Raw genomic sequence first — 16,189 nt, 5'->3', positions numbered from 1 at the left:
TGCTTTCATAGTACAGTATGTTTTGCTGATTTCTGAAGTACCATAAATTTGGACAGAAGGTTGAATGAATATGTGTAACACGTGTGTTGAGGCGGATCCTTGATTCACTGTGGAAGCAGATCTTTGCATGCATACAGTTGTAGGCTCAGTCCCTGGAAACTCTACCTAGAAGTTCTTTGCCTGAGTTTTTGTAGAACCATTGTTAGAGTAGAGTGTCCTTGGTTAGATGGGCTAATAGTTCTACAGCATAACATAGTGCTTTGTTGGAATCAGAACTTGGAAAAGACACTTTTTTGGACTACCCTGGCCATACTGATTTGGAGAATTCTTGGAGCTGTAGTCAAAAGGAGTAACATTTTTCAAGCTCTGATCAGGACAGAGACGGTGCCACTTTCTCGCTATTTTACCATTAAGTTTTCTCTTGGAGTTTGCATGATTCTTATCTCACTTCCTTTCCCCCAACCTGATCAGCTTCCCTTATTTTCTTTTTTAAATGAAAGCAACTCTCTTGAAAGGTCCTGGTAGATTTTAATTCAGATATTTTCAGAAACCTCAAAAGCATTACATTTGCAATGTGTGCGCTGAGTTCTTAGAGTATGTCCATGGCCAAGACCCATGGTTTATAAAATAGATCCCAGATCACTGAGTTCCAAATGTAATAAAAGTGATAAAATATCATCTTGAATCAGTGTAAGGTTAGAATAGTCTTGGTTTTATATTGTGGATGTTTTGTCTTTATTCTTAGAATTTGTAAGAAAATCTAAGTATTGGTTATTTATTTATTCTTTTGATGTGATAATTTTTTCCTTTCCAGTCCCTGATCACTTTTGTAAACAAACATCTCAATAAACTTAACTTGGAAGTGACAGAATTAGAAACTCAGGTAAGAGGTGTTTATTACTAGTGACAAAGACGAAACCATGTGTTCAGCATTCATAAGAACTTTCCATTTTTATTTAAAGTAGCTGCAGAAGAATGAAAATTTGACTAAAGTAATGTAGCTATGGACAAAGAAGCTTAATTATTTACTCACCAGCTTACCAAAATTTCAGCTGACAATCAGCTTTGGTGTGCTTTCCCATGAAAATTCTCTGAAGCTAAGAAGAGGGCTCGTTGTCAAGGGAAGATGCTATCAGACTACAGCACTCATCATCCTTAGTCATCATAGTTAAGGATGAAAGCTAAAGGGATTTTTGCCCCACTGTACAATATTTGGAGGGGTACATATTCCCCATCTGTTCCCTAGGTGAGAAGTGTAGGCATCCCCAAACCCTTTTCTCTTCCCTCAATAGTTTATCCTGGTTCTGTTTCCATGTTTCAGAGGCTAAACGGGGCAAAAGGAAAATGATGAGAGGGGAATTCATCCCAATCATAGGTTCACTGGGCTACAAAATAAGAGGGGAATTAAGGGTTTTCTGTTTCTTTCATGGTTCCATAGAAATGAATGGAAATCTTAGTCCATTTAGTTGTAACTGGACAAAGGGGAGATGTGTTACAAAAATATTTCTAGGTCTTGTTTATGGGGAATTCCCTCTTGGATATTCCTTTTTCTCTATGTTTTCTATTCCACAGAGTGGCCTTACGTTTATCTGAATTAAAACAATTTACACTAACCAGGGAGATGCTCACTGTGATGTAGTGGATAGAGTGAGAAACTAGGACACAGGAGGCCTGGGTGCAAATTCCCACTCAGTCATGGAACCTCACTGGGGGTGTGGAACCCCTTAAATAGTTCATCTATCTTGAAACCCCTATTAGGCTCATTATAGGTCCGTTCCAACTTGACGGCACACAACAACAGCCACACTAACCAGTACAAACATCTTCTTAACAGCATTCTTTACCTCTTGCTATAATATAAGAATTTAAATGTAGTTATCTTGGAATGGACTACAAGTGAAGAAGAAACAAACATTTAACTGACTGGGCACCCCTAGCAGTAATTCATTCCTGTTTCATTAGGATTCATTCTCTGTTTTCCTTTGTGTTCACCCTAAATGGGATAATATTAAATAATTAAGTTCCTGCAAACATCTAATGACTGTGACCAGAGGTAAGGTGTCCTGTAGGCTATTTGTTCTTTGCCAGCGAGTCATTTATAAGTACCACATGCATCTTTTTGTAGTCTCCCTGGGAGAGTCACTGGAATTTCTCTTCAGTTTGCAGATGGTGTGTACTTAGTCTTACTGATGGGCCTCCTCGAAGACTATTTTGTTCCTCTCCACAATTTCTATTTGACGCCTGAGAGTTTTGATCAGAAGGTAGGTAGAAACTCCAGCCAGGCCACTTCTCTCTCTTACATTGTATGAACTGCTCTTTTCATTCTTTTTCTATTTTAGCTTTGCTGCTGAAGCTAGAATGAAGCCAACGAGCTCTCTTTAACAATTGCCAGTTAGCCACACGGTTAACATTTTATAGTCATGTGAAAATGTACAGTGACACTTAGCTCTTAATCTTAATGGTAAAATTAATTTGTCCAGCAGCTATTAAATTCCAACTGTTCATGCTTTACTATAATATTGGCTATAGAATGTGCGTAGGGAGGAAAGGTGGAGAATAATATGTCCTGCACATGTGAAATAAAGAAAAACTGCAGCTCATGGTCCCCGCACACTCTGATCCAACTGAACACATGTGAAAAAGCTGGATTTACTTGCAGAATAGAGGCATTTTTAAAAGCCAAGGTCTGTGTTGGTCTATTCGGCAAGGAAATGGGAAGATTTGCAAAGGTTGGATCCAGCTGTCTTGCAGTGTCTCACAAATGGCATCAGCTGGATTTAGCCCTTTTAAAAAGGCTACATATGATCACTGTCAGCATGTGTAGCCTTGTTTTCTTTATCTGGCTAGGAATATTCTGTATCAGAAACTGCTTCCGTAATGTTCTAGCCCCAACTGAAAGAGGGCAAGGTCTGTGGGTTGCTCTCCCTTTTACACATGCTGTCATGTTAATTCTGACTTCTGATGACCCCTTCCCTATTTTTTCCAGATGAAGAGTACTTTTTCCAGATGGAGAGTACTTCCTTCCTTCTGGGTGGTTTACCATTCCTTTATTTCAACTGTACAGCTGTCCCAAGGCTACATTGGCCAGCTGTTCTCCTAGAAGGCACAGTGGGGAATCAAACCCCTTACAGATTCCCAACTCACTGAGCAGAGCCCTAAGATAAAGAAAAAGAGCTCCATTGCTGTGGAGGTGGTTTCATATGGAGAGAGAGAGACAGAGAGAGAGAGAGAGTGTGTGTGTGTGTGTGTGTGTGTGTGTGTGTGTGTAAAGGAAGTATGCACAGCCTCACCCAATGCAGAATAGGATAGTTAAAATTCATCACAGTATTCCATATTTGAGGTAGTTCTTGAAAAGAGAAAAAGTACAACTGTAAAATTTCTAACACTCAAAATTCTTTATAGGGCTTTGCTTTTGACTAAAATGATAAGGGTTAAGCAAGAACTAAAAGGGGCAATAAACATTTTTTGAACAATTAACTCCAAGGGAGGGGAAGATTTTGCCTGTTTTGCTGCTCAAGTCACTGAGCTGTGAGAAAATTTAATTAAATTCTGCCCTCCTGTGCCACTGTAGTATTGCAAGAATGGGACATGAAGTCAAGGAGAATACAAAACAGTTTTAATCAAACTGGGGGGCGGGGGAGATTCCTTCCCCTTTATGAATGTTGTTAGTGAGTGTGAACATTTGATTATGTTTTCTACAATACAGTTCTTAATCAAAATAGGATAGTTCATGGTCTATATTCTGCCAATTGTACTATCCTTGAAGTATCCATGAACAGGTCCTGCACCTTTGCTGCTGTTTTGTTTACTGACAAATACAGATTGGTTTGTATGCAGATCACTAGTAGACTGGGAGTATCAGCTGCTGCAGCTTTTGAAGCCTTGAAGTGAACTGGATGTCTGGATATGTTGTGTTCCTTTCCCTGAATTGTACCACTTCAGTTGTAGCAGGAAGGGATGTTGTGTGTTTAATTGTCCTGTCCTACACTAGTGAGGCAAGTGAAACAGCTGGCTAAAAAAGTCCTAGACCAAAGAAAGCCTGAAGCAGGAGAAGCAGGATCTGTAAAGCCAACTATAATAGGCATCCAGGCAAGGCAATCCAAAGTTGTAGTCCTAGAACCAGTCCAAATGGTCAAACACAGTCCATCCAGAGCAAAGCATTCAGGCACATAGGAATGAGGTAGAGGCTGTGAGATGAGTTGCTTCCAGCAGCTTGCAGAACCCACTGAAAGCTGGTTTCTAGCCATGGTGCTGCTTGCCCACCTCCCACAGCTGAGGCCATGAAATTAATGCTCCTCCCCACATATAAAAGACCTCATCTCATTAGAAAACTAGTATGAGGCTAGAAGACAGGTTCTGGCCTAGCCACCTCAGTGACCTACTATTTTTCTGTGTGCAGTGTTTTTTAAAGTTTGTGTTTTCTTTACATGTTGCTGCCACCTCCACCTATAGGAGTACAATTCAACAGAGATTGCAACCACGAGAAATATCTGAACATTTAGTGCAGCTCAGAGACTAACAATTTCTTTATAAGTCTCCAGGTTTCTGTGGCTTCCATTAGGCACCCTACATCAACCAGGCAAACTGAAATTTCTCGTATGTAATAAAAGAGGCCAGTGGTAAGAAGTGAACACTTCCAAAGGTTTTAAGCTATGTTCTTGAAACCCTGGAATGTAGACTGGTTAAGGACTACTGTGGAAAATACATCCAGATAAATGTAAGCTATAGGATGGGGGATTTACTGCATGAATCTTTTTAATTATGTTACAAAAATCGGTTTTAAAATGTTTTTTTCATGTCTGTCTGTGATGCAGGTTCACAATGTTTCCTTTGCTTTTGAACTGATGCAGGATGGAGGTCTGAAGAAACCAAAGGCTCGACCAGAAGGTAGTATACACAAGGATAACTTGAGATGAAACAAATACATGTTCTGCCATGGAGGTGGCAGGGAGTGTTATACAGTCATAGCGAAATATATTGGCACCCTTGCAATTCTGTCAGAAAACGCAACCCTTCTCTCAGAAAATTGTTGCAGTTGCAATTGTTTTGGTACTCACATGTTCATTTCTTTGGTTTGCGTTGGAACAACACACATACACACACAAAACCAGATGAAAAGTCAAATCTGATACAATCCCACACAAAAACCCAAAACTGCACTGGCCAAAATTATTGGCACCTTGTCTATATTGTAAGAAATAATTGTTTGTCAAGCATGTGATGCTCCTTTAATTTGTATTTAGACACATCTGTTGCAAGTAAGAGGTGTGGGCAATATAGTAATCACACTTGCAACCAGTTAAGATGGAGAAAAGTTGACTTTGTGTTGTGTGTGGCACTGATCATGGAGAAAAGAATGAAGTGTAAAGAGTTGTCTGTGGGTGGCATTTTCTGACAGAACTGCAAGGGTGCCAATATATTTGGCAATGACTGTAAGTAGACTGCAGTCCATGAAAGCTCATGTGGGAATGAGTCTGTTGAGTCTAAAAGGGGTTATAGTCCTTCGATTTTTGTTTTCTTTTCATTAAACAGCTTTAACTATGGTTGAGGTTTCTCTGAATCATTACATCAAGGAAAATATGCCACCTTTTCTTTACATTTAAAAAACATACAGTTAGAAGCTGTTAAAAAATAAATGCTCACTGTTTCATCATTTGCTTTGATCCATTGAGAAGAACACTAAAAAACAGGTTAACTAGCCTTTTAGCCCAATTTTAACTGTTCTCTTGTACTTCAAGACTAACACATTGAAGGGCAATACTGTACCATAGTTGAACTGTGGAAGCAACAATCAAATATATGCTAAGGCTGGATTTCCTGACTACATTTTTAATATAATTCCTCTTGATGACCCAAGGTGTAGTCATCATCATCTGGCTTTGTGTTTCCGGGTGCCTACAATTGCCTGAACATTCCAAAGAGTTTTCCTTGCCTCCTATATCTTATTAGAGGCCATTGAACAGTTTAATTATTGCTCTTAGACTCGCATTCATTGAAACCAGCCTCCTATAAACTCATTTTAAGGCTAAGAACATGCTGACGTCCCCCCTGAATCACTTTGAAAATTTTTAGAGATGCTGGATTTTTTTAAAAAAATTATTTATTTATTTTGAGCATCTAACTTCAGACAGTTCCTTTTAGGAATTCCTTTTCAGACAGCTTCTCTATCTTGCTGCCTCATGAATTTTTATAAAAAAAGAAACTCTGAAATACAACATATACAAAAAAGAGTGAGAAATGAAAATATGTTGGGGGAAAGAAAAGGAAAAGAGGAAACAACAGAGAATAAATTCATGGGCTAAGCATCTACATTAATAGAAGTTGACCTGTCCCAAAAACATGGGCTAGAAATTGTGAAATACACCTTTTGTGAAATACACTTTCACACATACATAAAGCAGTAAGTTCTTTGAACAGTATATTGTATTTATCTTTCCTAAAAGTGCTAAAAATATTGAAACAAAAGTTTAAAACCTAAAACCTCCTTCATCCTTTAGATCTTCCTATACCAAATAGAGTGTCATGATCTTTACCAGTGCCTGTGGTACTAAAGGCACATGTTAAGCTGTTCACCTTTGCAGGCAGGTGGTGTCCCCTTCGCTCTAGTTTGGTTCTGTAAATGTGTTTACCATAGCATGGAAGTGATGCACATCCTTGAGAGACAGGTAGTGGAGATAACAAGAGACGGTGATGTGCCATGAAGTTTCATCTCTAAACTTGGAACATTTTCTGATTATTTTTGAGCATCTTAATCTGTCGCATTTTGCTTTTTGTGCAATATATAAATTGTTCTGTACAAGACTGCTGTTTTAAAACAAAAGCACTAATTTGCCAATTCTGTATTGCCATAGGACAACTGTCGCCCTTATGACAGAAACCTGTGGATAATGCTTCTTTATGGGGTGACAACTTTAGCAGGAGCTATTGTTCCTCTTCTAGCACATTAATTCTTGAATAGAAGAGGGAAGAAACTTCTGGAATGTAGTCTGTGTGCTCATGATATAGTTCCTCATATGGTAAATGTACCAAAAAATACTTAGTTTGGTGGATTAATTAAAACAAAGCAGGTTATGTGAAAATATATTCTAAAACTATTTTCTCAAAGCCTTAAGTATTTGAATCTCATAACAGGTCTTTAGAAATGACAGTTTATTATTCTGATAACTGTTTATTCAGTTTAGAGATAGATCAGAATTCCTTAGCCATTCCTAAGTGAGTTTTTTGAGGAGAGTTTTGTAGTTGATGTTTCTCTGAGTGATTTATCAAGGGAATTGGGCTAGGTTTCTGTTCAGCTCTTTAAAAGCTTGTGCATCGGAAGATTGTTTTTCGTATTCTGAAAGAAGACCTGTTAAAACAACCTAAACATGTCTGTCTCTTTTTTTTGTTATTATTATCCCACAGATGTTGTCAACTTGGATCTGAAATCTACCCTAAGGGTTTTATACAACCTGTTCACAAAATACAAGAATGTTGAGTGATCTGGAGATCTCTTGAGATGCTATGGATCTTCACATCTTCCTTATTTTAGGGAAGAGAGGAGGAAATCATCATTTTGCCTTCTTCCTCTTTTGCCATTCTTTCTTTTGCCTCATGCATGATGGTATCCCTTCATTCATTAGCATTTTCACCATGTAACTTTTGTATGCTTTTTACACCCAGTGTTTTTCTTTGAAAATGTAGTTTCATGTTTTGAAATACCCAGGTTATTCTCATCTGATCCACAGGACAATGGTTTCCAGTATTCTATATTCAACAAAAATGCCTTGTTCTGTTTGTGGATAATATAATTTCAATTCATTACAGTGGTGAGAGGAATCTGATGAAGAAATATTTGTGGTTCATTTAATTCAAATAATTTGCTTATTGCTGAGTTCTCCATATTTGATATGTGCCACAAATTCACTAGGTGACTTCAAGCATGCCTCAGATCCGCATTTACAACATGTGTTTAATAACAATACTGACCTACCATACGTGGGCATTGTGAGGATTACTAAGAAAAATGTACATGAAATGCTTTGATCCCTGTAAAATGCTGTATGCTAAGTTTTCTAGACTTCTAAGTTTGCTAGGCTTCTAGGTATAATGTAGACCTATTAACATCTAGGAATGGGCAAAGGCTGGATTGACTGTGGAAGGTGCGTTACTATGAGGTGGCACGTATCCATGATCCATCTGAAGTATTTCCCCTCCATTATATTTCAGAGTGTACTTCACACTTTCCTCTGTCTAATACACTAGCTGAAATCCTGTTGCACAGCTCTGCATGCACTACAGGAATGATGTCAGCATCAGCAGCAAGAGCAGCAAATTGCCATTGAGTAAAGGCTCCCTTTTGGCAATTTTGGGGGGCATGCAACTCGTACACAATGCAGAGCTACACAGAAGGTTTGCAGCCATCATGATATACCTCTGATTTAGACATATGTAGGTTATCTGTGTCCATTAATCTATTTTACACCTTCCTTTATATATACATATTTTGATTTGTTGCATTTGTTTGTTTCTGAGATTATGTTCTCAAATTCTTGTATATATCTTTGGAAGGTATTGCCTTCTTTTATGCATTGCCCTTTTACCATTCAGTATTACTTCCACTGAATACACTGTGAATGTTAGATGAAATGGCTGCTTAATTTGATTAAAGTAGGTTTTCTTTTATAGTCTCTCTCTTTTTTTCCAAGGGTGATTGGGATGGTTGGAGTGTCGCTGTCCCTTATTTCTGAATGGTGAGATGCTGGTCACAGTGATACAGCGAGTGACACAATCCCCTCAGTAAACCAAACAATTCACTAAAACTCTAGCTGTTACACATAAGAAGCTTATCAGAAATGACAAAAATTATGTCATTAGTGGTGAACAAGCAATAATCGGAAGATGGGCTATTTATCGCTTAATTGTCTTGCTATGAAATGTGGAGTCACATGAAAGAATTGGTTATTTTCAAGGCTGTACTGTTAATATGCTCACAGATTTGGCTTTTTGTCTGTGTGAATTGTGGGCAACTAAAATACTGTATGTCCCTCTAGGATTTAAGATCTCTTGATGCTTGGGATGTCAAGGTTGTCTCAATTCTCTGTCTCCTTTTCAGAACTCTGAATGAGTTGCCTAAGTTTCTTTCTTGGCTTTTAGCTTGTATTATATGTAAAATGTTCAGTTATTTTCAAGCTATGGGGTGAAAATAGGGGGAATGTCTTTCTGTCTCCACCCCTGGACAAGAACATTGTGGATAGAAGTTAAAATACATTCACACTTCCTTATCAAACCTACATGCATTATGCTACTATAACAATATAAAATACATATAAAATTATAACTGTTTACATTGTTAATGTAAGAGCAAGCGTATTTAAATATTTTTAGGCCATCTAACACAAGTAATAAAGGGCTACTTTGTTTATGTTACTGCCAGGCAAGTGAACATCTGAAAAGTATAAATACCTTTGTTTTGTATAGGAAAAACTGTCAGTGCAGTGATGCAAACTGCAGCATCTTATGTTATCTAAATTACCTGTACCTTGTTTTTTTTACCTGAAAGAGACAGAAAGAGTAAAATGTTGGGAAAAGAAACCACAAATGTTATAGTAAATGAAGGAAAGTGCTTTTTTAGACACAATATTAAGGACTGCCAGACTATTGCTCTCTCTTTATATATAACAGCGCTGAAAATATTAGAACTCTACAATATGTAGAGGAGTTATTCCCTGGGGTATTGGTTGCCTTACATATGAGGCGTCGCATGACACATTTTGAATGAGCAAAACTTTATTTTGAAAGGCATTTTACACATTGCAAAAGAGAAAATATTTCAGAGACTTCCCCCCCCCAGTGTCCCACAAAATTCCTTGGAGGAAGGAACAATGGGGGAAAATGTTTCCCCAAATATACGTATCTTCCCTCCTTTGCCTCCAAATATCTATTCTACACTCTGTTGCTCTTTTCTTTTATTCCCCTGCTGTCCTGGGGCCACTACTTTTCTTTGTACCATCCACATGTGGGAGTTTAATTCCAGCCAAAGTATTACTTTCGCTTTCCTCAACTGAAGCTGAACTACAAACAGCTTTGAGCGGCTGAACATTTCATGGCTGTCAGAATAGCTTAGCCATTCAGTATCAGAGATGTCTTCACTGCAAGTGTAATCCAATTGGATGGCATATTGCCACTTCCAAACAACATTCAAGCTCCTTGGAACCGAACTGCTCTACATACTCCTCGGGTGAGGCAGGTATGGGACTCTTATAACTGGCCAAGAAGCCACATGCCAGCTGACTTATTTCTGTTCTCTGAGAAAGCAAAGGGAAAATCTAAATTGTTACAGCCTGATCCCTTTTGCCCTAGTCATCTTTCATGGTGTATAACTATGCGCTCCCTGGCCTGTCTCTGGAATGCTGAACACTAGGACAGGTCTGATGAAATGTGTAGTGCCAGAATGCAGCAGGGACATCAGTGTTAAAACAGTAATGCAATTTTCTTTACTTGGTACTCCAAGACTGAGCTTTAAAAGAAATCCTGTGCTTTTGTCATACCATTCTGTGAGGCATTAAAGAAACGTCTGAACAGTCTTTACTATTTTAAAACTCTGTTTTCATTGATGTCTGTTGAGGAAAGACATAATTGTTCTTGTTTTGAGGAAAGATTGGTTTATAGTAGAGGTTTATGTGAGCCGAGTTCGAAGTCAGTGGAAAAAATGATGAGTATATTCATTTGTTTATTTTTGCTGTACAAAAGTAACATACATGCATTCTACCATAATGCAGTCTTACTGTTGTAGTCTATCTGGAAATTGGCCAAAAAGCCCTTGAAGTCATGTTTATATCTTGTGGAAGTGCAAGTATCAAGTTCATAGACAGATGTTTGACCATCTATCTGTCTGTCTGTCTGTGATCTCCATTCATTCCATATATAATGTTCTGCTTACATATTACTGAAACACAATGAGAAGAGAGGGACTAACAGTGGCCCACTGCTTTTTCCATGTGAGCAGTGGTGAGTCTGAAGAGAAAAGGTTCCTGCTCATGGTAGACTCTACACTTGAGCAAAAACCCTAGGAAATCTGGGTTCTTGATTAGCTATAAAGCCTGCATGTGAGCAGGAATCTCTTCTTTGCAGACTCACTGCTGCTCATATGGGGAAAGAAGCAGTAGAGAGGTGGGGTGTTCCCCTCTAATCATGTTGCTTATGCTCGGTACAATAAGTCCTGAACAGGGTTGATGTCTCTCCACTCTTGAAGTTCTAAGCAACATTGCTGGCTAAATTCCTGAACTTTACATTGAACTCCCCCATGTGATCTGTATGTGAGAACCAATAATTATTTAACTACAGTCCCCTTTGTTTCAAATATTAATCATTAATATGTTCTTTAAAGTCTCCCACATCCCAACTCCCATGGTCTTGGAATCATCGTCTTACGCTGCATACATTCAGGATGGAAGCAGGGCTCAGATTTTTTCCATGTCTCTCTCCCACAGGGATCTTCAGCCATTTGCAGAGCCTCCAACTTGATCTAAGGAGGTGTCTTGCCCTTTATGTCACTTCCCGATTGAGGTATCTCGCTGTTATGGGATCATAGGCTAGGATAGAAAGCACTGAGTATCAGGTCTCTTCTGTTTCCTGAGTTTTCAGCATTCTCTTTTAGTTTTACATCCTTGTAGAAGAAACTCTTCACATTATGCCTCGGCAGCATATAGATTTACGTAAGGAATTACAATTTACAGGGATGGCCAAGTTTCTGTGTAGAGCCAGGGCTGGAAAAGTTGCTTTTTTGGACTGTAGCTCCCAGAACCCATGCTATCTGGAAGATTCTGAGGGTCATACTCCAAAATGTAACTTTTTCAAGATCTGGTTAGAGCACAAGTTAAAAAAAAATCTGCAATAGCATACCATTTTGTTGGCAAACCTATTTTATTTTAATACAGGAAGTGCATATTTTGCCTTTCTAAAGCTTCTGTTAAGAAGGAAACCTGCAAGAAGAATATTCAGAACAGACCAAGGAGTATGGGGTAAAGAACCTAGTTTTAAATTCTCTTTAAGATGTCCGTGTCTTCCTGTTTGGTAAAGACTCTACCACAGTGCAGGAGAACATGTTTCCATACAAAAGTCCTGGGTTCAATCCTTGGCATCTCCTGGAAGGATTGGGAAGATCTCTTTCCTGCAACCTTGAAGAACTCCTGGCAATATAAACAGCACTGAGCTAGACAGGCCAATGTTCTGACTCACTATCGGGCCACTGCCAGTGCCTGATATTATTCCATATTGTTGTGTCATGTCAAGTCACAGATGACTTATGGCTATCCTGATACAGTTTTGAAGGTACGTGAGATATTTGACAACTGGATTTACTATCCTCACCACTGCTGTGAGTTTCCATGGCCAAGTGGGAACAGGAAACCACTCCTGAGTGCTAGTCTATCTCTCTACTAGCTACATTATACTGGCTCTCATCTGGTTGTTAATAAATTATTCTCTGTTTAGCCACCAGGTGGTGATAAAAGTGAACATTACTCAAAGCATCAAAAGTGCAAAATTCCAACATGTAAAGAAAACTGAAATCTTCTCTGGTGTGGATGAACAACACCATCATCATGTATTTGCCTCACTAGTTACAGTCAGAAGTCTAAATGACCAGATTGCATGTTTATTAGACCAGAGTATTAAAGTTGTGCCATCTTTTGGAAAAAAGAAGCAAAGTCTGGCAGGCTAAAGTATTATGTTGCTGTTGCTGCATTTTTAAACAAACTACACATTTTGGCAGGTATCTGGAAGATCAGACTCTGAGGCTCTGTGGTCAGATTCTTCAGTTTGGTGATAGTGCCTGCTGGATTTAGAGATAACATGTGGGAGCCGTTGGAGATTAAAAACCAAACCAAACCATTCAAACTTCTCCCACTTTATCTGAAGTGGAGAATGTGCCTCATTTTCCAAATTCTGGCCCCCAGTGCATTAATTAACGATGGTACTAGATCAGTTTTTTAGAGTACAACTACCATGCCTCATTCAAGGGGGCCTGGACGTTGCAGTCTTACTGTTGTAGCCCTCCTGTGTTTCCCTAAAGTGTCTTCCTCTTTTTCCTTTTGCAGTCATACACAAAATACAGTGATACAGAGCATGGTGACTTCAAGTGGGGAAGTGTTTGGGCAGCTGAAATGAATCCTGGTAGATTTTAGGCACAACCTTTGCAGAATCTGGTAGAGGACTGGTAGTGGCTGCCAGATAATGATCAGTCTGGTCCTTTTCATATCTCTGTTCGGATTCTCTGCTAAAATGTGATTTTTACTAACTGGGCTAGTAATAATGCACAGCCAGTTGTGAAATACCTGTCCCATTTCTCAATGTTGACATTGAGCTCAGAGATAGGGCTAATATTATTGGCTCCAGCACCCTCCTTCCACCGCCAAATCCACCACTTTGATGTCTTTTTTAACAAACAGGGGCTGATTGCTCTGGAAGCCTTTTTGGTCACAGTATTGGTTTAGTTAAAAGCAGCCCCTGGACATGACCTCATCACATGGCAAAGTACATTTCTCGTGACCATTTCATATAATAACACAGATGAGCAAGTAATTCTGGGGCAAGACTGCTACCCTAGAAGTAGCCACAACATCCCTATCGTTTCATTATCTATCTGCCCATGTTTATTCTTCCATTTGCTCCAGTTTGGGTATAGCACATTTCATATAATCCTTTCCCACACCCCTTCCCCATTACAAAGTGTGGCTGGATTAGGGTGGAACAGCAGAGCTGAGAGAGCAACGCTTAAAGGACTTGAGCAAATGTGCACCCAAATTAACAGTTTGTGACCCGCCCCCCTCCGTGCTTGTTTTTAAAGTAACCTCAAAATTCCTCCATGAGGAAAAAAAAATACAGGGGCAATGAAATTTTGGGGGCAGTTGCCATTAAAAAAGGTACTGCACCACAGAAAGACACATTCGTATTCAACAGGGACAGATGAGTTACACTAATATGTTAAGTAGAATAGTTTCATTTTTGAAATATCACCTCTAGGAAGGACATGTATTAACTTCCGTTCTCTCTTCTCCAAATGTGAAGACAACATTTTGAAGGCAAAACTGCTCTGAGGGAACAGAACATATTGAATGCTGCAGTTCAACTCTAAAGATTTTGCTTTGAAAGGAATCTAGGTAGGTCCTTATAAAAGGATTTCTTGAGTGTCCTTCTGGGTTTTCACAGGGGTATGCTGGTACGTAGCTGCTTATGGACAAAAACAGCAGCTGTACTGCCATTCAGCCCGCCTTTTCATGTTGCTGTGTGTTTGTGCGTTTAAGCTCGAAAGCTTAGAACAAAACCAGGAAGTTGTTTTTCACACTGACTTCTGGCTTGCTGCTTTTTAAGCATCCTGTTTGAATAGTTGATACGATTAAGTATGCCGGGATATTTTACTTTTTTACTATTTTATTTTATTTACCACCAGGCATTTTGTTACTTGGCGTGATTTTTGAGGTTTCTGTCTCTTTTGTCAGTAGGAAACAAACAATCCAGATTTCTTGGGGACATCTGCAAAGTAAGTGACTTTCATTTTTCTGGGGTTTGCAACCCCTTTGCCCTGAACATCTTATGTCTGCACAATGACACTTGGAAAAATTAATCCTATGAACAATTTGATAAGAGCTATGCCTCTAAGATGACTTATCCTCCACAATAAAACTGCAGTTCCACATGCTGTTGTGCATATTGTGACCCAAAATGAACTTATTCATTAGTTCCTACATAGAAACAAAAAAAAATGTTATGTACTGTGCATACTATAAAAGTTTGTTCATTTGTTTGCCAAGAAAGGATGCGGATTTCTATTTCCAGGTTCTGGCATGGAATATTAGTTAATGAGAAACAATAAGTGGGTCTTTATTCTGTTTTGCAATATGTATACCAACTTTCCTTCCAGAGGTTCTGATGGGCTTTCATGGCTGGCGTGCTGGTTTGTTTCATTTTGTTTCTTGTCACAAATAGATTTGAATGAATTTGTCAATTTCTCTTTATCCCACCATCAATTTTTTCCCAACTCAATTGTTTTCTGAATATGAAGAAATCTGCACATTTGAAAGGCTCTGATCATAATCAATCTGAAAGGAAACTTACATATCAGTACCGGTCAAATTCAAAAGGAAGAGCTATTCCAGCATGGAGAGGATCATGTATTACATGGCTACCAAGCAGCTGCTGAAGATGAACAGTTTTACGGGGGTGGGGGGGGGTGATCCTAAATCAACATTACTCTGAAAGAATACACAAGAAATAAAACCCAGATTTTTAAGAGCTACGCACTCAAAGTCCTAGGCCTGCAGGACTTACCCAGTTTTGGTGTCTCCAATATTACATTTTATTTTAAAACTCTTAGATACTTTCTGTCTCCATTATGGGAAAAGTGTTAATTTTGATAAATCATTTAAAAAAATGAATCTGAACAAAATTCTTACACATCCCTATTTACAACTTGTTGTGAAGGATGAACTAAGAGCTCAGGACTGGACTGAGGCCATCCTATTAGTTTCAGTACTAAGTGAGCTTGTCCAGACAAAGCTGAACTTTATGGCCTCTCTCATTCATTCCTTTTTCATTTTATTTATTTATATTCCACTGTTTGCCCCAACAAAAGAATGGGACCTTTGAGGACCCATCAAGTCAGTCTTTTTGTAAAATCAACTTGAAACCCTACCTTTGCAATATGAATGAGAATAATGGCTTGATCATTTACAGAATGAGGACAGGCAAGTTTAAGAAAAAACTGAAGAAAATTGCTGAATGGGTTTCTTGCAGACAGAAACAACCTTTTAGGTCATGGTCAGGTATCAGCCCTGTTCTGACATTGTAACCTATTCAGAAAGCTCATGTGAAGAGGCTATCACCACAGAATAACATACCTCCCCGCCCCCACTGTCCCCAAAACCAGTACTGTTTGTGAGAGTTTACCATGTGAACCAGAACTCTTCCCAACCCCCCACAGCTTCTACTCATATGAAAAATCTCTACAGACAGCCGTCTGTCTTCAAACCCATCACCTTGTAGTATGTACGAGGACAATGGATGTGACAACAGGTATGGGGCTATAGAGCTCTTTTCTTTGTGTGAGTTTTTGCAGGGGGTCATATAGCCTAAATATGTTTGCTGTTTTAGGGCTGAGCACAACATGTATCTATGCTTCCTTCCCATCTGCTCAATCTATGCATTTTTAGAG

At 38.9% G+C, this 16,189-nt stretch overlaps 2 protein-coding genes across 12 annotated transcripts in view; both read left to right on the top strand.

The window, feature by feature from the left end:
• The window catches only part of PARVB (parvin beta), a 70,616-nt gene extending 61,955 nt beyond the window's left edge, over positions 1-8,661 (top strand). For all 4 annotated transcript variants that reach the window (XM_073000835.2, XM_020788903.3, XM_020788905.3 and 1 more), the window contains exons 10-13: positions 815-883; positions 2,160-2,261; positions 4,815-4,887; positions 7,402-8,661. In XM_073000835.2, the coding sequence (XP_072856936.1) occupies positions 815-883; positions 2,160-2,261; positions 4,815-4,887; positions 7,402-7,478 (321 nt within the window). In that variant the 3' untranslated portion in view covers positions 7,479-8,661. The remainder of the gene's footprint in view (positions 1-814; positions 884-2,159; positions 2,262-4,814; positions 4,888-7,401) is intronic.
• Positions 8,662-10,102: 1,441 nt separating this feature from the next.
• PARVG (parvin gamma) overlaps positions 10,103-16,189 on the top strand; it is a 37,973-nt gene continuing 31,886 nt past the window's right edge. Inside the window, exons 1-4 of one of the 8 annotated variants that reach the window (XM_073000836.2) lie at positions 10,103-10,225; positions 14,047-14,138; positions 14,478-14,518; positions 15,959-16,050. In XM_073000836.2, coding sequence (XP_072856937.2) covers positions 16,035-16,050 — 16 coding nt within the window. In that variant the 5' untranslated portion in view covers positions 10,103-10,225; positions 14,047-14,138; positions 14,478-14,518; positions 15,959-16,034. Of the gene's footprint in view, positions 10,226-14,046; positions 14,139-14,307; positions 14,519-15,958; positions 16,051-16,189 lie in introns of those variants that run through there. The other 7 variants (XM_073000837.2, XM_078394204.1, XM_078394203.1 and 4 more) reach the window with 7 other exon arrangements.

This window comes from Pogona vitticeps, chromosome 5 (assembly GCF_051106095.1).
Source record: "Pogona vitticeps strain Pit_001003342236 chromosome 5, PviZW2.1, whole genome shotgun sequence".
NCBI lineage: Eukaryota > Metazoa > Chordata > Lepidosauria > Squamata > Agamidae > Pogona > Pogona vitticeps.
Note: the sequence above shows the minus strand (reverse complement) of the source record. Positions and strands in the feature narration are given on the sequence as shown.